General features: G+C 43.0%; 1 protein-coding gene across 3 annotated transcripts; it reads left to right on the top strand.

Moving 5' to 3' along the window:
• Positions 1-4118: 4118 nt before the first annotated feature.
• On the top strand, positions 4119-11917 carry rcn1 (reticulocalbin 1, EF-hand calcium binding domain). 3 transcript variants are annotated; one of them, XM_047340700.1, is made up of 7 exons: positions 4119-4626; positions 6348-6541; positions 6628-6806; positions 9097-9157; positions 10226-10425; positions 10558-10669; positions 10738-11917. In XM_047340700.1, exons 1-6 carry the CDS (start codon positions 4400-4402, stop codon positions 10663-10665), a joined length of 969 nt encoding a protein of 322 aa, XP_047196656.1. In that variant the 5' UTR covers positions 4119-4399; the 3' UTR covers positions 10666-10669; positions 10738-11917. The 3 variants fall into 3 exon arrangements, with proteins under 3 accessions (XP_047196656.1, XP_047196652.1, XP_047196654.1); XM_047340696.1 differs by having other exon boundaries at positions 10732-11917; XM_047340698.1 differs by having other exon boundaries at positions 10724-11917.
• The last annotated feature ends 6872 nt before the right edge of the window (positions 11918-18789 follow it).

The raw sequence follows: 18789 nt of genomic DNA, 5'->3' as shown, positions 1-18789 counted from the left end.
AAATTTCAGAAATTTATCTCAGTGGAAAAACACACACTTCTTCACGTCTGCACAGCACGCTGATTCAAACTGACCAGGCAGGACTAATTTAAATATATTAACTATTCATTAATTGAATAAAGAGGCTAGTTAGCCCGAGGGTCGCTTTATAATCATAAACCGGGGTGTACTGTTTATGCAAAACAGCAAAGTGCCATGTGCTGGCTTATTATGCTAATGATGAATGGCAAAATACATGTTCCTCCTACCCACGGAGCGGGATTAGGCATGGCAGTGTCAGCAAGTTGTTTCCAGGGTACGGAGTCTGCTCGTCCACATTACAGCATGTTGAGATGAAGATGAGTAATGTGATGCTTCCAGTCCCCCCACCCCCAATGCAAACTCCTGCCGTCTTTCTCGAAACATTATGTTGCGAGTAAAGACTTAACAAACCACAAGCACCTTCACAACCTCACACTGAATAATTTTTTGGTTGGTGAAAAGTTTGAATTTACCACAAACTTATAAGTTATGTTGCTTATAAGATGTTGGATGCACCAATTGAAAGTCACTTTGGATAGAAGCGTCAGCTAAGTTACAAGTAATGTAATGTAATGTAAACCTCACTGCATAAAAACAGCCTGTGGCCTGTCGTGATCATACACTATACATAAAGATGGGTGACACAACAGTTCACCAAAAGTGAAGCCAAAATGTCTCGATTGCCCCTTTTGGCTAGCTGCAATATTGGTCAGGAACCTGTGTCCTCCATGTTAGTGGATGGGACGGGCCAAACTAAAAAGTTAAAATAAACGAAAAATACGTTTTTCTTGAAGATTTTATTTTAGGTAGTTGTTGTCACGCTGATGTGAGAAGTGCTCATTTTTCCAGGAATAGTTGGTTTTAATTATTATTATTTGATGATATAAAAATGGGGTGAAAGGTCGTAATTGACAACTGAGACTGACTCACGATTGGTTGAGCGTGTATCGGCAGGAGCTCCATACCACAGCTTCATCTCCAGATCGTTACTTTGCAGATTCTGGCTCCAAATAATGTCATCAGCGCAAGATGGCATCTGGGATTGACTTCATTTCTGGATAGCAAGGAAGTGGAGATGCGTTGTCGATCTTTATATACAGTCTTTGGTCGTGACTGAATAAATGTAACTGATACCTGAAACACTGAATGTTATAATGACACAGCCACAGTCTAAGCCAACCGAGCACATGACGGCCAGCAAGATCGATATTGGTGCCAAATAAAACATATTGGATTGGTGCATCCCGACACCAAACACAGGAAATGGTGACTGCTGCAATGTTAACAAAGTCTAATATGGTTTATTGGATACTGTGGGAGTATTTTAATTCTTCCTAGATTTTGTTTTCCTAACTAAAATGTTTTGCTGTGACTAATTTGATCGAAGATGTTGTCATCCTTGATATTTTGGAGAATAGGTGTATGATTGATTACATGTCACATTAAGCAAAATGGACTCTTCTCCCTTCCCTTGACTTAGAAACACTACAATACCTTCCCAATCAAATCTTAAGATATTTTTAGCAATCCTGTAACATTGTGAATATTCCAGCTACTCTCATATACTCAAATAAAGAGCTCCAAATATATTTCTATTTCTAAATAACTGAACAGAGGCGCCAATTCTCCTCGATTCCACTTTATTCAAACTAATCAGATTGTGTTGTATACTGTGTTTGATATTGAATGTTTGACTGGCAATCATTATTAAACTAATCCCACAACACCAGAGTCACTTGGTCAGACGTGTAGAATACAATTCCTCCAGACAGCTGTTGCAATGGTGTTAAATATCAAAACACACATTATTTGCCAACAGTTCATTTTAGTTCAGCGCTCGCTGATGATAGCTGAGCAAAGATGTGTGTAGCATGCACTCAAACTCGAGGAGGATGAGCTCTTTCATGCACAGTTGCAGACGCTCTTTTTAGTGTATGGTGACTTCAGCAGGTGTGACCACTGTAAGTGAATGAGCAAATCAGGTCGAACCAAATGGAGCTGGGACACAGGCTGTAGGTTTTAGGCAACAAACAAAAAAACTCCTCTCCCTAAACCAGTGCAGGGAAATCTGAACTCTCCCCATTCTGGACTGTCTCATCTACTGCATGGAAGACAGTTTGGAGAAAGGCTGTTGTTTAACAGAGGTGGGGGCATTTAGCCAGACATGAATTATTAAAAACAATCAATATGTAGAAACCAACAGAAACCAGCAAAACATTAAGCTACTAGATCAAATTTTACTTTCACTAGTAGACACAGGTGAACTAAGAGTGGTTGCTGCAGGCGTGGTCATGCCAGAGGCTTCCGAGGGGGAGGTGAGGTAAAAACAGTGAAAACAGAAAAGAGAAAAAAAAAATCAAAACTGTTGTTGAAAATCAGAGCTAAAAAATATCAAAACTAAATAAGATTGTAGTCATATGGTCAAAACTTTTACAAGTGTGTTACATTCACTCTTTATTAAAAGCCTGGAATTTTATGGCCTGTGTATAATTTGTGAATCCAACTTACAATGCACCTTTTATTTTCACTGACAAAATCTAAACACATCATTTTTGCTCCATAGAGCAGACAAAAAAAACATTTATTCATGTAACCATTTGATCATAACAATACTTTCAAGAATGGAAAGTGTTAATAATATGAAATGAAGTCTCTTTTTACGTCTCTGTCCTTAATTTCTCTACAGTCCCTAAACTACAAAAACAACATGTTAGAAACTTCTGTGGAGCCACCTCACCAAGCCTCACACCAAATGTGTAGCAGCTATTACTCCAGTATCAAATATAATCATTCTCTCAGACAGTGAAGTGATGACACAGCTTTAGTTCAGCAACCAAATATTATCATTTCTCTGATGGTGCAATCTGCTGTGTGCAGACATGTGCCTGGATTCCCAGTAAATAGTAAATACATGTTGCTGTGGTATATAATTAAAGTAGTCACTGGGTTTTTTATCCAAGTTTCTGTAGAGGAAGCTTCTCAATCAGCCTCAAACAGGCCTCACTGTGACACCATGAGGATTTTAAGAAACACTTTTTATTACTCGGCTTCTAAACTCATAGTTCAATATCCTCTGCATATCTGTTTACCTGCCTGTTTGCACTGCTTTGGTTATTCACCTATGGAAAATGCGCAATAAATTATACATACATGTTCCTATAGTTATCACTTTGGTTTCAAAGACATCCCTGAATGTATATAGTTTTATAGTACTGTATTTGACTTTTTCATATTAGAGGGATAGTTCACCCAAAAATTAAAATCCACTCATCTACTCACCACTATGCTGATGGAGGGGTGGGTGAAGTGTTTGAGTCCACAAAACACTTTTGGAGTTTCAGGTGTAAACAGCGTTGAAGCCAAATCCAATACGATTGAAGTAAATGGCGACCACTTCTTCAAATGTAACAAAACAGAAGAAAAACATAAAATGCCTCCATACCGCTCCTGTGTGTCATCCAAGTGTCCGTAAGCTGCGACATTCATATTCGACTTAAAATGGCCTCATTTATATATCATATATTCCACATTGACACAGGAGGGCTATACATGCCAGGTAATAACTATGTAAAAAGACATGTACACACAGCCACACTGATTGCAGGCCTCACTGTGACCCCATGCAGATAGTATAAGGGTATCCGGGTTGTGGGACCTAGTTTTAAACCCTTTGTGAGGTTATGAACTTTTACAGGTTTGTGTATTAGTTGGTGAAAGGGCCGATCTGAGGCAGTGGGGCCTTGAGGCCAAGTTTTAACCTGCGTACACATACCTGCACACACTCACACAGCCACAGTGTGTGTTGGTGCGAGGGGGGACATGATGGGGACATGATGGGGACATGATGGGGCCACTGAGGCAGCTTGTCGCAGGTCGTGGAGCTGTTCCCTTGACTTCTTGTTTCCACGCTGACCCACGCTGAGTCCACTCACAGCGGGGACGAGTTTGAGCGTCAGCCTGCAACGTGGCGCCTGAATCCCGCTCACGTTACCGACTCCCCCGCGGACCAATCGCAAGTACCCGGCCGGTCCACGAGTCTGGGCCCTGCCTGAAACGCACGCCGTGATTGGCTGTGCGTGAGGCGGCAGGAAATCCCGGTTTGGTTGCATCCCTTTTCCTGGAAAAAAAAAAAAAGGAGGGACAGGATTTACCTCCCCAAAAAAAAAACGCACCGGAGAACGTGAGTGCGGAGTGTGTGTGATCCGAGTGGAGCCGTGGAGCCGTGTGCAGGATTGGGTTTGTGTTGATGCCGCAGCAGAGAGAGGGAGAGCTCGGTGTGTAGCGGTGCAGCCACTGGGAAGTTGCTCCACAGACCGCTTGGCGCATTGTGCGGTGCAGAGTCACAGGCCTGCGTCTCGGAAACCAACAACATCCTCCCATGGACGCGCTGGGCTTCGTGTGCGCTCTCCTCCTGTGCACGGGGGCGGCGGTGCACGGCAAGCCGACCCTGAGGAAGGACCGAGTCATCTTCCAGGACCCGGAGCTGCTCCGGGCGGCGCAAGAAGACAACAAGAGCTTCCAGTACGACCATGAGGCCTTTCTGGGCAAAGACGAGGCCAAGACGTTTGACCAGCTCACCCCGGAGGAGAGCAAGGACAGACTCGGGTAAGACCATTATTATTAGTAGTATTCTTTATTATTATTCACTCTGGTACATGGAGCTGATGTTTGGGAATAAAAAACCAGGCCAATCACTCATTGGCAGCCTCAGGGTTGCTGCATTGAACTTGTGTTTTGTTGAATCACGTCCTCTCACTTCCCTCCTCCTCCACGGTTGCGTGTTTCTGTTCAGGCTAAACTACATTAAAACTTAACAACGTGCATGAGAGGGATGTGCATGAGACAGATGTGCATGAGAAAGATGCGCATGCCAGCACACCCACTGCACAGGCCTGAGTAAAGCGGCGCATCATTCGCACACACTCCTCCTTCCTACAAGAGCTAATTGCGTAAATCTTAATTATACATCATCATCATCATCATCATCACCATCATCATCATTAAAGAAGCATTCGTAGGTGATGGAGTTGGGAGTAAAGTGCTGTGGCAGGAGGCAGACTTCATGCGCAGTGCTGATGTCACAGGCTTCAGGTGCCACGTGGTTCAGTTTGTCTGGGTGACAAGTTGGCACCACGAAACACACGTTGGCTGATCTGGGCTCTCCCCCAAAGAGAAGCTCTTTCCTGTGGTGTGGAGAGTGGGAGGATCCCTGGAACATCTCAACGTGGCAGCCCAGCTCTCAGAATACACCACTGCTACACTGCACTTCTTTAACGCACTGAAATAGGTTTGCCTGCCCCTCCCACCAGAGTCTAATTAGAGCCACATTCCTTGTAGTGAAAATGGCACTGCCAAATTTATATTTACTCCTGATTGTTGGTGCTGGTGACCGCAGGTTTGTGGACAACTCATCGTTGAGTTAGAAAGTGAATGAACTGTATTTTTCTAGCTGCTTTTCTTATCTTACCCGCCACTCAAAGTGCTTTACTGTATCAATCAATCAGTCAAATTGTATCTGTAGAGCCCATATTGACAAATCACAATGTGTCTCATTGGGCTTAACAAGCTGCAACATCCTCTGTCCTTAACCCTCCTCAACTACCAAGAAGAAAACCCTGTCAGCAGGGAAAACCCCTCAGAGGGAGTCATATGTGAGGCATCCCTCTCCCAGGACGGACTGAAGGGCAGTTAGATGTCACATGTACCAAAGTAACAATATTTACATTCATGAGAAAAAACACTGTCTAACATAAATGGAGAGTTGTTGAAAGTATTTATACAAAGAAAGTGTCTGACAGAGATGAAGGGAGCAGCAGTGTCTTGTGAGCTGTTCAAGTCTCCTTCAGCCACACAATGCTTCTATACACAACTCTTTTTCCATCACACCATGGCACAGCCCTTGGGGGGGGGATTTTGGTGCTCAGTAGTGTAATGCGGACTGTAGGAGATGAGAATCGAACCATCAATGTTCTGGTTAGTGGACGTCCCGCTCTTTCTCAGCTGCCCAATAATGTGAATGGAAAATGGTCTGTATTTATGTAGATCCTTTCTAGTCTTGATGACCGCTCAAAGCGCTTCACAGTACAGTTTCTCCATTCGCCCATTCACACACGCATTCATACAGAGCATCTAGGTGCAGCACTTTCAGGCTCAGTTTGAGCTTCAGTAACTTGCCCAAGTACTCATCGGCATGAGGAATGGGGGAGCTGGGGATTGAACTACTGACCTGGTTAGAGGACGACCCGCTTTACAGCCACCCCAGACTTGACTTTTCCGTGAACATAATGTCTCCAACAAAGCGTTTCCTCTCTTTCCTTGTCTCGCAGAAAAATCGTGGACCGGATAGACGGCGACGCCGATGGCTACATCACCACAGCCGAGCTGAACGCGTGGATAAAACGTGTGCAGAAGCGATATGTGTATGAGAACGTGGCAAAGGTGTGGACAGACTACGACCTGAACAAAGACAACAAGGTTTCATGGGATGAGTACAAGCAAGCCACATACGGATACTACCTGTGTAAGGAGTCACTTCTTTAAAAGTACAGTTTTAAAGTATAACATTTGCAGACACCACAGTAACCTGGTTTTAATTCACCCTCTCAGCCAACCCGGAGGACTTTGAGGAAGCCACCGACCAGTTCAGCTTCAAGAAGATGCTTCCTCGTGACGAGAGGAGGTTTAAAACGGCGGATCTGAACGGGGACCTGGTGGCCGACAAAGAGGAGTTCACAGCCTTTCTCCACCCGGAGGAGTTTGAACACATGAAGGATATAGTGGTTCTGGTAAGCCCTCTGTAACCACCCTTTAATTCAATGTGATTCAAAGAGGCAGGGTAATAAGGCTGGTGTTTGTTTGTCTCTAGAGATTCCTCAGAGGACGCTCTAAATACCAGACATTTCGATTAACACTAAGAACAAACTAAAATCCAGTGAAGTGAAAGTTTAGTAAGAAATCTACTTTCATTACAGGAGCAAATCTGAGTTTCTGTTCCTTGTCTTTAATCTTCCTGGGCCTCTCAGATGAATGTTCTTCGTTTGGATGACTCCCAAATGAAATGTTAACCGGGCCTGGAAATCATTGAGTTTCTGTATTTTTTTTTGGAACAGGTCCAGAGGGATGGTCCCACTGTCCTATTTAAGACTCTGTCTTTAAATATAAATTTGGCTTCGTTGGAACAGTTGTGTGGCAAATGTTAGCAGCGATGCACTATGCTGCCGTGTTCATAAAAGTTGTACCACCCATTTGACAGAGTTAATTATTAATTGCTCATTTTTATGTCACCGAATGTTAACCAAGGAACGGTTCCGCCTGTGGCGTCTTCACTGATTCTGGTAAATCTGGCTTTATCTCAGTTTCTCACAATAGGAAGAAAGGGGTTAGGTTCCTTCTTTATCTTTCACGCATGCAGTCGTATGAGAAAAATTCAGGAGACATTCAAGGGCTCTAGGTTGAACATGATTATGGGACAGAAACTAATGGAGCTCCTAGAGGGAGGAACACGAAGCCACTTCACAGAGCGCCAACTCTACACTCTCATTCACATAACAGGACGCTCTGTTGAAATGTCCAGCGTCACATTTCTTCCTGCTGATCTCTGCTGCTGCTGCTTTCAGAGGCTAGAAACCTCCACTACAGCACATTGTAAAATTTAAAAAACACTGCTCACCACTCCAATCATTACCCTCAGTGCCACTTCTGCTCCATTCACTGTCCAGCAGGTGTGTATGCACGTGCACAGAAAACACCATGTTTTGTTTTTGCCATGCACGGTACGAGAAGGTTTTTGTTTTCACAAGACAAATGGTTGTCATCAAGTACTTGAGACTCAAACATACATGTTGAGATAATTCCCATGTTCTGCATTTTGTTTCATGTAAACGATCCATCCATCTAAAGCTGCTTTCAGACATGCACTTGACTCTGGAGAACAGACATTCTCCGGAGGGGCTGTATGTCCGAGTGAGAGGCTCCAGCCTTTCTGCGTATAACATTTAAAAGACATGTCTGAAAACAGCTAAATGTAGGTTGCCAGCGTATTACAGGAACAACACATAGAGACAAACAACTGTTCACGTTCACATTCCCACCATCTCCATTAAGCGTAACCCCAATCTGCATGTCTTAGGACCGGAGTACCCAGAGCAAGTCCACACAAACGCAGGGAGAACATGCACACTCCACACAGAAAGACCAAACCGGGATTCAAACCAAATCTCAATGTGAGGCAACAGTGCTAACCACTGCACCAGTAATCAACCATTGACTATTGGATCAGTCAACCTTTTCATTCACTAAAGTATCAAACCGTTGCTCTGCTTCACACCACATTCAATTTGAATATAACCAATGTTATTAATAATGATTTTTTTCAAAATCATCCCAATGAATTCAGTTTATCATCAAGACATGTGGTATAGCATTGGCCATAGTTGTAAACTATGATATTAATGTTACTGACTCAACTCGAATGTAGCACTTTTATTGTGAAATGTCCCTCACAAGCTCACTAAAGTAAAGAATACCTCTGACACTCAGTGTTTACAGATCTACAGTGGCCGATCGCTTTTTCATATTTAATGTCTTGTTTACACGTAACCTTTCACAGGTTATAGAAAATGGATGAATGCTCTTATTTATTATTCGCCAGCTATTAGAGTAGAGAAGCTACATGTCCATGAATGATTCAGCAGAGTTCAGAGAGGGCATCTCACCTGGAGGATGTATACACTGATTTGAATCTGTGTAGCTGCGTGCATGTGATACTGCCACATGCACTTCAGTTACTAAACATGCAAATGTGTGGTTGTTAACTAATGCTCACACTGCAAACCATTAAGTGACCGTTTAGTTCAATTCACACACCGTCAAATCCAGGATCTTGGAGAGAAAACGATCGAGCAAGGCTTAAAGGAGTTTTGCTACATAAGAAGCTTTCTGTTAGCTGACCCCCCGTACATTCACTCATCCTGCCTGGGGCAACCTATTTGTCTTTTATTACTCAAAGTGAAAGTTTCACTGTTGTTGACCCGTGTGTCTTCCTTTAATGACACCGTTAACTCCTTGTGAATGCAGGAGACCCTGGGGGACATTGACAAGAATGGCGACGGACATGTGGATGAGGACGAATACATCGGTGAGTTCAAGCAATGAATTCCAGTAAATCAAATACATTTTAAATAAGCAAACAACAACACAGTAATGGAAATAACAGCAATATAACCATTCAGTGGTAATTAGCAGCACAAGCTGATAAATACATAGTGCATTTAGAAAGAATTGAGAGTGCTTCATGTTTTGTTGTGTTCCAGTCTTATACTAAAACAGTTTAAATGAGGTTTTTCCTTCTTCGGTCACGTCATAATGACAAAGCCTAACACAACTTTTCTTTTTAAAATTTATTGAAAGGCAAATCTGAATTATCTCATTGACATATGTGTTTATTACTCTTGACATTTAGCTCAGGTATCAGTAATAGTTCACCTTGTTTGGAGTTCACCTGTGGTAAAGTCCACTGATTGCACATGGGCTGGAAAGGCTCACATCTGTATACAGCCTTGAAGCTGCCAATTACTATCCTGCAGAGGAAGCCAATGCAGTGATTTCAGAACTGGTGTAATGTTCTTCACTTTTTTGTTGTTTGTGAGGACTGTGGCTGCATCCTTCTGCAGGAGCTGCAGTCGTCTTTTAGATTTTCTTACCAAGACCTGTGAAGGCGTCAGAATATTGTAGCCCACCGTAAATGAACACACAAACATGTTTTTTAGTCTTATTTAGACAGAAATCCTTTTATTCTTGCTATGTTTTTTTTTAAGATGGCATTAGGCTGTTTTTGTAATTTTTATCATAAGTCCATAACTACAGAAAAAATGTCCAGCTTGATTAGTGGCTTTGTAGCTATGGAATCAAGGTGAGCCCCGACTTTTGACCTTTAAATGATTTTTCTTTTCTTTTTCTGTTTAGTTACATTCATACAAACATTCATTATTCAGTAAATGTAAGGTGCCGCAGTTATGTGGTGACGCTGTTATGTCGAGTTGTGTGTCATCTGCATAGTTATGATAGGAGATGTTACAATATTCTATTATCTGAGCGAGCGGAAGCATGTAGTTGTTAATTAGAAGAGTCCGAAAATGGAGCCTTGAGGAACGCCACCCACTTTTCCACTCCTGTGCTAACTTCACAGCTGTGTTTGTTATTTCAGCTGACATGTTTGCCCATGAGGACGGGGGTCCTGAGCCAGAGTGGGTCAAGACTGAGCGGGAGCAGTTTTCTGATTTCCGAGACCTGAACAAAGATGGTAAGATGGACCAGGACGAGATCCGCCACTGGATCATGCCCCAAGACTACGACCATGCCCAGGCTGAGGCCAGACATCTGGTCTACGAGTCGGATCAGGACAAGGTACAACGTGACTGAGCTTCAGGAACAAGCTCAAGTCCTGTGTCTTTTCTTCTGGCCATAATATTTCACTGCATTAAATACGGTTATGATAACAATTACTGATCTTGCAATTCGCTTGTCTTCTCTTCTCAGGATCAGATGCTGACCAAAGAAGAGATTATTGAGAACTGGAACATGTTCGTTGGAAGTCAGGCCACCAACTATGGAGAGGACCTCACCAGGAACCATGACGAGCTCTGAGCTCTGTGTGTGTGTGTGTGTGTGTGTGAGTGTGTGTGTGTGTGTGTGTGTGTGTGTGTGTGTGTGTGTGTGTGTGTGTGTGTGTGTGAGTGTGTGTCTGTATGTGTAAGAAGGGTTCTTGAACATCTTTGTCTTTAGAGACAGAATCACAGACTCTTCTGCCTCCTCCTACCACCACTGCCACCACTCCATTGTTTCCTGGTAATAGTGGGACGGACGTCAGTGTGCGGAACTTTAAAACCAACACTGTAGATATCAAACAAGCGGAGGAATGAAGTTCTGTCCTGCCACTAGGAGTCCGTCTCGGTGTTTGTGTCGACTACTCGGTTTCTGACATTCAGGAGCAGAGCTTACTCTCCATCGATGGTGCCTTCCAGCCGCATGGCCGGCTTCGCTGCCTCAGAGATCTGTGCAGACAGTCTTTTCATAAAACCCGTCAAAGTCCAATGCTGAGCTTTACGTGAATTGTCAGATACAGGAACAGCAACGTTAATGTGAAACTACAGCTCGGAACGATTATGCTGGTTTTATTTATTTATAAAAATAACTTCTGAACTTAAGGTCTGAGTGTCTTACAGGATTACAGTGTTCAAATAGAGATTTTTTTTTTTCACTGAAAACACATTTTTTTTGTTTGCCTTATTGTTATTATTATTGTTATTTTGGATTAGTTACATGCTATAAATCTAACTGATCTTCAACGGCATGGTTTTTGCACGTGTTTGGTTTTAGTTTAGCCTGTGAAAGTTTTTTTTGTTCATGGTTTGAAATGTATTTATTGGTCTACTTAGGGCCAAACGTTTGCTCTGTTACTTTACAGCTGTCCAGTTTAACTCCATGTTGGATTTTTTTGATGACTAATGTCTGAAATACATAACACGAGGGAAGACAAGTTTCCTCTCATGTTCTTGTTACATCTATGTTCATCTTCTGTATCAGATTAACCCAATGTTTTTATTCCCACTGTATTTGACATTACATATACTGTATATTCACCTGGTGATTCAGAAATTCAACTTTTATCATTTTTTGTTGTTTTTGTATTCCGAAATCGATATTTGATATGACAGGTGCATAGAGCTGTGTAGTCAAATTCACCTAACTGAAAACCATTTTCCTCCTCATTTTTCTTGTTTCTTTATTAACCCAAACCTCAGCTGCATGAATCTTCCACATCACACATGGGCACAAACAAGTTTCCTTTTCCACACTGCACATGAGTTTTGTCACAATTAAAGTAAAAGTAAAGTTGTGTTTATTTGTGTGTGAAGCTGCTTAACATCCGTATTGAGAGAACAAGGAATTATAATTTCTTTACATAAATATGTTGTCTTTTCATTTTTTCCAAAAGGAAAAATTTCAGACTAGCACTGAAGAAGTCCTCAGTGGCTGAAAAGCACAGGCATGTTTTAATTGCTACGACTGAACAGCTAAGTTATATTTAAGACTTTTTAAATGTGTTTCTCTCTAGAGCGGTGGTCCCCAAACTCGGGGTCTGGACCCCCACTCACTCACTATGAATATTCCAGACATTTTCCTTTAGTTTTCTCACATGGGCTCACTCTCTGGACATTTTACAACGGGGGCTGGCAGGAACATTTCTGGAAGTACTCCCACAATTATGTTCTCACGTACAGCCGCTACAGAAAATTTCAGGACACATCTGAAAACAGCTCTAAATAGATGTATACATCAAAACCCTCATGGGTTAATTGCAGGTCAGGAGAGAGACGGGCGACATGTGTTGAGTTCATACACGTATACATGTGCTGTATGGGGTTTAAAGCTTCACACGGGCCACACTGAAGGCAGCTTCTTTGTCTTGGGTGTAGGCCGCCCCAAGTCCTCGAGTCGGTATTCAAGTTTTCGATGCGCTGAACATCAGGAACAAGCAAATGCTGTTAACACTTCTCATGACTAATCGCAGTCTACACACACGCACAGCGGACATGGAGTTAAGCTGACTTGCTGTTGCTGCTGGCTGTTGCAGTAAAACTCTTAGATGTAACTGAGAAAGCAGCTCTGCCACCCAGCCTGTCCCCTCTGCCTGCTCATGTGGAACATATGGATATATGTGTGCCAGTTAGCAAGACAAGTCAAGCGGGACCAATGCGATAAAGCTCATTAGGAACAAGGGACAGGGCGATGTATGTGTGGGCTGTGTTATTCTGTTGTAATGCAGGACCTTCTTCAAACACTCTCAGACCGCAGGAGCCATACAACGTCCTGTTCGGTAGTTTTTTAATCCTTAACATTTCTTTAGGTTTAGGTGACTTTGCTGAAATATGTTACCAGATTCTTGCATGGTTTCCACTTGCAGAGTGTCGTGCCAGAATGCAAATTCCTTTTTAGATGAATTCCTGCTCCAGGTCTGATGAACAAGGTGTTACCTTTAGTGGCATCTGTATTTTTATTTATTTTTAGGTCCTGATGTTCTTAAATCAGCCACAGGATTGATTTTTAAGTTTTGTTAAATCTCTTAATAGTCCAATACAACCCTGTGAGACCCCTGAGATCACTGAGGAGTGGTCTGCTAGTGGTACCCAGGGCAAAATCGAAACATGAGGCAGCCTTTAGTCACTATGCACTATTTTATTTCTCTCCCTCATATTTATACAGATTCATCATTTTTATTTCTCTCTACCTCTGTTGATCTCTTTACCCCTTTTATTCCACTCTTTTGAATTTCTTATATTCTCTTATATTAAAAATCATTTTAAACTCTACTGATTTTAAATAGATTTCTTCTCTTGATTTGTCTCTTTCTTGTTTTTAATATCTCTGTACACCACCTCTGCCTATGAAACCTGCTTTATAAATAAAACGGCCTTGCCTTGATCCCGTCCATTAGATAATCTAATGTTTGCTTTATTGCCATGTTACACAGTGCGGGGGGGTGAGTCTTGCATCCTACATTTGAATAATTGGGGCAGCTTAAAACACCAAGTAGCTCAATGGACTTCCTCCAAACAGCATATGAGGGTTGTCGTGTGTCTGGGTGCATCTGTGCGTCTGGGTCAACATGTGAGTGAAGGTGGATGAGTGTTAGCGGTGCGTAGAGGGATGTGTAAGAAACGAATGCGAGATGTGGGGGGGCACGTGGCCTGTGTGTGGCCTGCCTCGCGGTCATGTTTAACAGCCTGCCCCTCCTGTTTATGATAGGATCCTAATCATTCACACTGGGGGAGTGTGTGTGTGTGTGCAGTAATGCCTTCGGACGGCGCTCATATGAGTGTCTGCGTAGATCAACCCCTCTCCACTGACAATAATGAGCCCTCTGGGGGAGAAGAGGATGGGGGCAGTGGGAGAGGGGGGTCATAAAGTGTGTAGCATATTAATGTCTGTGACCATGAGCCCCCCCCCCCATTCAGTATTATTGTCCACCAACAATCAAGAGTTAAATTTTTTCATTGCACACTGCAAATTGTATATCAGCAAAACCAAAAATGTACTATTCATCTGCATGAAAAAGTACACATGTACATACACCTCTGTTACTCTGCTCCCCTCTGACTCTTAGCATCATGACCATGGCCTATTTTCCATCGGAATTTATCTGCGCCTCCTCATCTTTGTCTTTCATCTCTTGTGTTTGTTCCTTCCACCCTGGGGATTTGTAGCTCAGGGTGTTGTTGGTAATGATCTTCAAGACATCTGACCCATCCTGAGGCTTTCATAACAAGCTTTCTGCCCATTATATAATAACATGCATAATGGTAAAAAAGAAAGAAAAGAAAAAAAGAAAAAGGACAATATCGTTCATTATCAAGCTTTTACACGAAACACTTTATATGTCTTACTTGAATGTGACATGTTCACAACTTTTCTCTGCTCTTCTTATTTAAGGTCAAGTCATTATTATCATAGTTTTATCACGGAAACTGCAGCGAATAAGGAGAAGCTGCCCACAGAAGAACTTACTATTAATGCCGTCACCACCATAATGAGTAGAATTACTTCTACTTCTCAGTAAGCTAGTAGTCATATGTCTTAACTAAAACTTCACCTAGTAGAGCGCAAACCTCCGCCAAGGGCGACCAGTCCCCTCAAATTAAAACAATTACTTTTCTCAGCTACACATTGGCTGCAGTTAGAAGCCATACAGCAGCCATACCATACCATGCAGCAGCTGAAAAATACCACATTTAAATCCACTAGATACAGATATTTATTTGGATCTGCATGAAATTACACACATTGATCGATTTCAAGCCCCAAATATGTTTGATTCATGCATAATTCTTGGAGATATCAACAAAAATGTTAAAAAACACCCTGATCAAACTAAAATATCACATTCTACATTCAAAGCCTGTACTTGGATGGTATTTTAAAGGCTGATTCTATTTATTTCTTTATGTTATTTATTGTGTTTTGTGCATCCCATCTCTCATGGTTTTATAAGACAGCAGGGGTGAAATATTTGTTAGACATGAATAAATAACTTTGTCTTCAGTCCCAGGCTCTATAAATAAAATGTGACTCAAAAGACAGGTTGTCTTTCCAAAAAACGTGTAGCCCTTCATTGAAAAATGGACTTCATCTTCAATCTTAAATCACAAAATAAAGACTCTTGCTAGAGTATCATGAAGAGAATTTTAGCTTTGCAGGAAATATTTATAAAAATAAAAAAAGAAATCTGTTTCTGATGTGTTGTCCGAATCGTCTGAACCCGACTCATGATCTCAGTGTTTCTAAAACTCGGGCTCCAGCCCCGATCATACGCAGACCATTTCCTCTGTGTTCGTGCAAGTAGTGTGATTGTATGTGCGTGTCATGTGAATGTAGGCTAATTCAGCGCCTTGCATGTTTCTACTTCTGGAAAATGAAGCTTGAAGGAATCCATCAATCTTTCATGCCATCTCTGAGAGAGTGGTTATCCATCTTCTTCCCCCCCACCACCACGGGACACTACTCCTCCTAGTGGTGATGGGACAGAACCATGGGTAGGATAAAACCTCGTGTCTTTAAACAACTGCTCCTCGTCCATCATCGTGAGTTTTTATGTGCCCGTCAATGCAGTGTAGATATGAAATAGGCCATTAATGACTACACAATTAGAGAGGAGGCTTTAAAGAGCCATACATTTCAATTTAGGAACCATAAACCTAGTGAGTTGGTAACTAATTGTAACTGCCTTTGGAGTAATGGGAGATCTTTGGACTGAGGTCAGGATGACTCAAAATCAGTTCCAAGCAGCTTTTTACGCGGCTGCTTCGCTGCTCCAGCCGCCCACTCGCTCTGACAGGCCGCCGCATATCCTATTATGATATATGCGGAGAGGAACTTTTCGAATTTTAATTAAAAGACGAACAAAGTGGCCCACAGTGGAGTTCATGACAGTGAGGGTGGAGACAACGTCATCCCAGTGAGACTGATATCTTTGGACAAAACGCCTCTCTCGCTCCATTTGTCAACATTTGTCTCCCTCCTCTCCCTGGTCTTCTCTCCCCATGTCCCAGCATCTGGATACCTTTGGGATGGGGGTGGGGGGGTGAGAGAGACAGAGGAGGGGGTGAAGCAAGGCCTTTTTTCATCCGTCCCGTCCCACCGCTCCCCGGGGGGCACGGGTTGGTTTGTGATCTTGAATCTCACATGATAGAGACACATCTAATCCTGTTAGGAGTTAATATCTTCCAGCGGAATAGAGGAGACAGCAGGAGGGAGAAATGAGGAGAAGATGAAAGACGGGACAGTCGAGGGGAGTTATTTATATGTTTTTTTTAAAAAGCTCTAACTGTCTCTATTTGCTGGCCCACATATTGGTTTTGGGTTGGAGTATACATACTATTTGTGTTTCTGTGCCTGTGTACTCTCATGGGACCCTCCCGGCTGCTGCCTGCGTATCTGACAGACTCCTCTCAAGGTGTTTTCCCCTCGCTGTCTTTCTGTATCTGCTCCATCTCTGCTCCCTGAGTGAGAAAGTTTACCCTCTAGGCCCCATCTGAGCTCCAGGCCCCCCAAGGCCTCTGCATTCCCAGTGCTCCTACACACCGGAGCCCCTCAGGCTCCCTGCTATACCACAGGGAAAACCCCCCAAGAACCCCTAGGCCCCTCAGACTGCCGAGCAGCAGCTCTGCACAAGAGAGCTGTAGCCTGAGGGGAGGAGGCGGGGGTGTCTGGGAATACAACTGAAAACATGCTTCACTTAACATATGAACAGTCCCCGACAGCGCCTCCTGTTGGAGTAGCGTTTTTTTTTTTTTGCATGTGGGCCTTGTAACTCCTGTGAAGTTTCCTCTCTGGGGCCTTGACCTTGTTAACAATCCCTTGAGGCTCATAGAGGCCTCTGTGCGCTACATGTGCACTGACCTTTCCAGCTCCCAGAGGTTAAATAACGTCTTTTTTTTGCCCAAAGAATCACAGCATGAGCTTTATGCTGATGTTGGATGCACCTGGGACTTCACTGGATAACATTCTGGAAAATAATATCTCTCCTTATTAGACCAAGTCATTGAAAAGCCTCATTATTACATCTGCCTATAGGAGGTCATGTTTTCACCCCCCCGTTTGTTTATTTGTAAGCAAGATTACAAAAACAACTGAATGGATTCTCATGAAACTTGGAGGAAGGATGTGGCATGGGTCATGGGAGAACCAATCAAATTTTGGTCCAGAATCAGAATTTTTTTTTCCACATTGTGTGATAGGGCATTTTTAATTTTCTCATGGAATAATTCATTCCAATTCTCTTCAGGAAAAAATCCAGCACATTTAGGAAACTAATATCTATGAATGTGTGATTGGTGATTGAATCTAAGGGGACTGTTACTGTTGGGCCTTGGTGGAGATACGTGCTCTACTGAGTGCCATTCTAATTCTATGTGACTTCACACAGAGTGCAAAGAAAGTAAAGGTTGTAAGTTGCATATATGGAGTGAACTGTACTTATTTCTTGGCTCTGATTGAGAGAGGGAGGTTATATATCGCGCTCGCATTCAAAAGGAAACCTTCTGGGGTGGTTGCATGCGGTTCTGAGGCTGTGAAGTTAGCAGGCCTGCTGTCCTACAGATGTCTTGGGCTGTGCGTTACCAGGTGTATGTCACCTGAGATTACCCACGCTGACACCCCTTAAAGGCAAACAGCCAGCAGTACAGCTGAGGGGGCATCTGGTGGCGTGTGTGCATGCATGTGTGTGTGTGTGTGCGCGCGTGTGTGTGTGTGTTCATGCATTCAGATCGGTGGTAACGTTTGGCAGAAAGGGGAACGGAATGCAGACGTTTGCTGTGTTATCAGATATCTCCAATCTGAAACTTTCTCAATCAATTTCTGGAATGTAGATCAGGTACATCGGTGCAGGGTTGAGGTCAGCGTGTCTTTCAGTGTGTGATGATGATTGAAGGCATTTAAAGCACGCACGTGCACACACGCACACACACACACAGAGTCTTGGCAGTCTGCAGTTAAGAGTGAACTGGAGTGAGTAAAATGTTCAACTCCGCTGTCCCTCTGATCTTCGGCCCCCTGCTTCCCGGCTCCCCTGCAGAGAGAGAACAAAGAGAAGCACGTCTTAATCAAAGTGCAACGGATTAAGAAACAGAAAAAGAACACAACATCACAGAGATACCACCTCGCGGCCATTACGTGGATTGGAAAACAACTTGAATCACCACTTCAAATGAGCCGTACGTGACCCTGAAATAGGAGAGCGGCATCTTAATCTCTCTCGCAGGGTCTGCAGTGGGAATGAAACAAGTACAGTGCAGCTGCAGAGTTAATGCCTCCAGTAAATGTGTGCAGTGGTTTCCATCTGTGAACATGTAGCCAACAGCTAACTCTACGTATGTGCTTGTACATGTGTGTTGACATTGCTTTTCCAGGTATGTGACTTCATTAGCCCACAGAGCCATGCTCATGTTTTATTAACGTACCTGCTGCAGCTGAATCATCCCATCTCTCGTCGTCTCGCACACGAGCTGACACACGACTCCATCCACATCATCCATATTTGATGTTTCAGGGCCTGTTCTCAACGTGCCTTCCTGTCTCTCACGTTCGTTTTTTGCATTAACATATTTATTGTGGAGATTCAGAGCCACTAAGAGGAAGACAGGGTGGATGTGGGCTATATGAAGTACTGAGGAGTATCTCACTGTCGGAGTCCCATGTGCTGGAGTGAAAAGG

This window comes from Hippoglossus stenolepis, chromosome 1 (assembly GCF_022539355.2).
Source record: "Hippoglossus stenolepis isolate QCI-W04-F060 chromosome 1, HSTE1.2, whole genome shotgun sequence".
Taxonomy (NCBI): Eukaryota; Metazoa; Chordata; class Actinopteri; order Pleuronectiformes; family Pleuronectidae; genus Hippoglossus; species Hippoglossus stenolepis.
Note: the sequence above shows the minus strand (reverse complement) of the source record. Positions and strands in the feature narration are given on the sequence as shown.

What these genes read in the sequence shown, in the direction of transcription:
- rcn1 (XM_047340700.1), top strand. Translation starts at nt 4,400, where the DNA reads ATGGACGCGCTGGGCTTCGTGTGCGCTCTCCTCCTGTGCACGGGGGCG. An exon ending in GAGAGCAAGGACAGACTCGG is followed by an intron (nt 4,627 to 6,347) that starts GTAAGACCATTA and finishes CTTGTCTCGCAG; the next exon opens with AAAAATCGTGGACCGGATAG. An exon ending in CACATACGGATACTACCTGT is followed by an intron (nt 6,542 to 6,627) that starts GTAAGGAGTCAC and finishes TCACCCTCTCAG; the next exon opens with CCAACCCGGAGGACTTTGAG.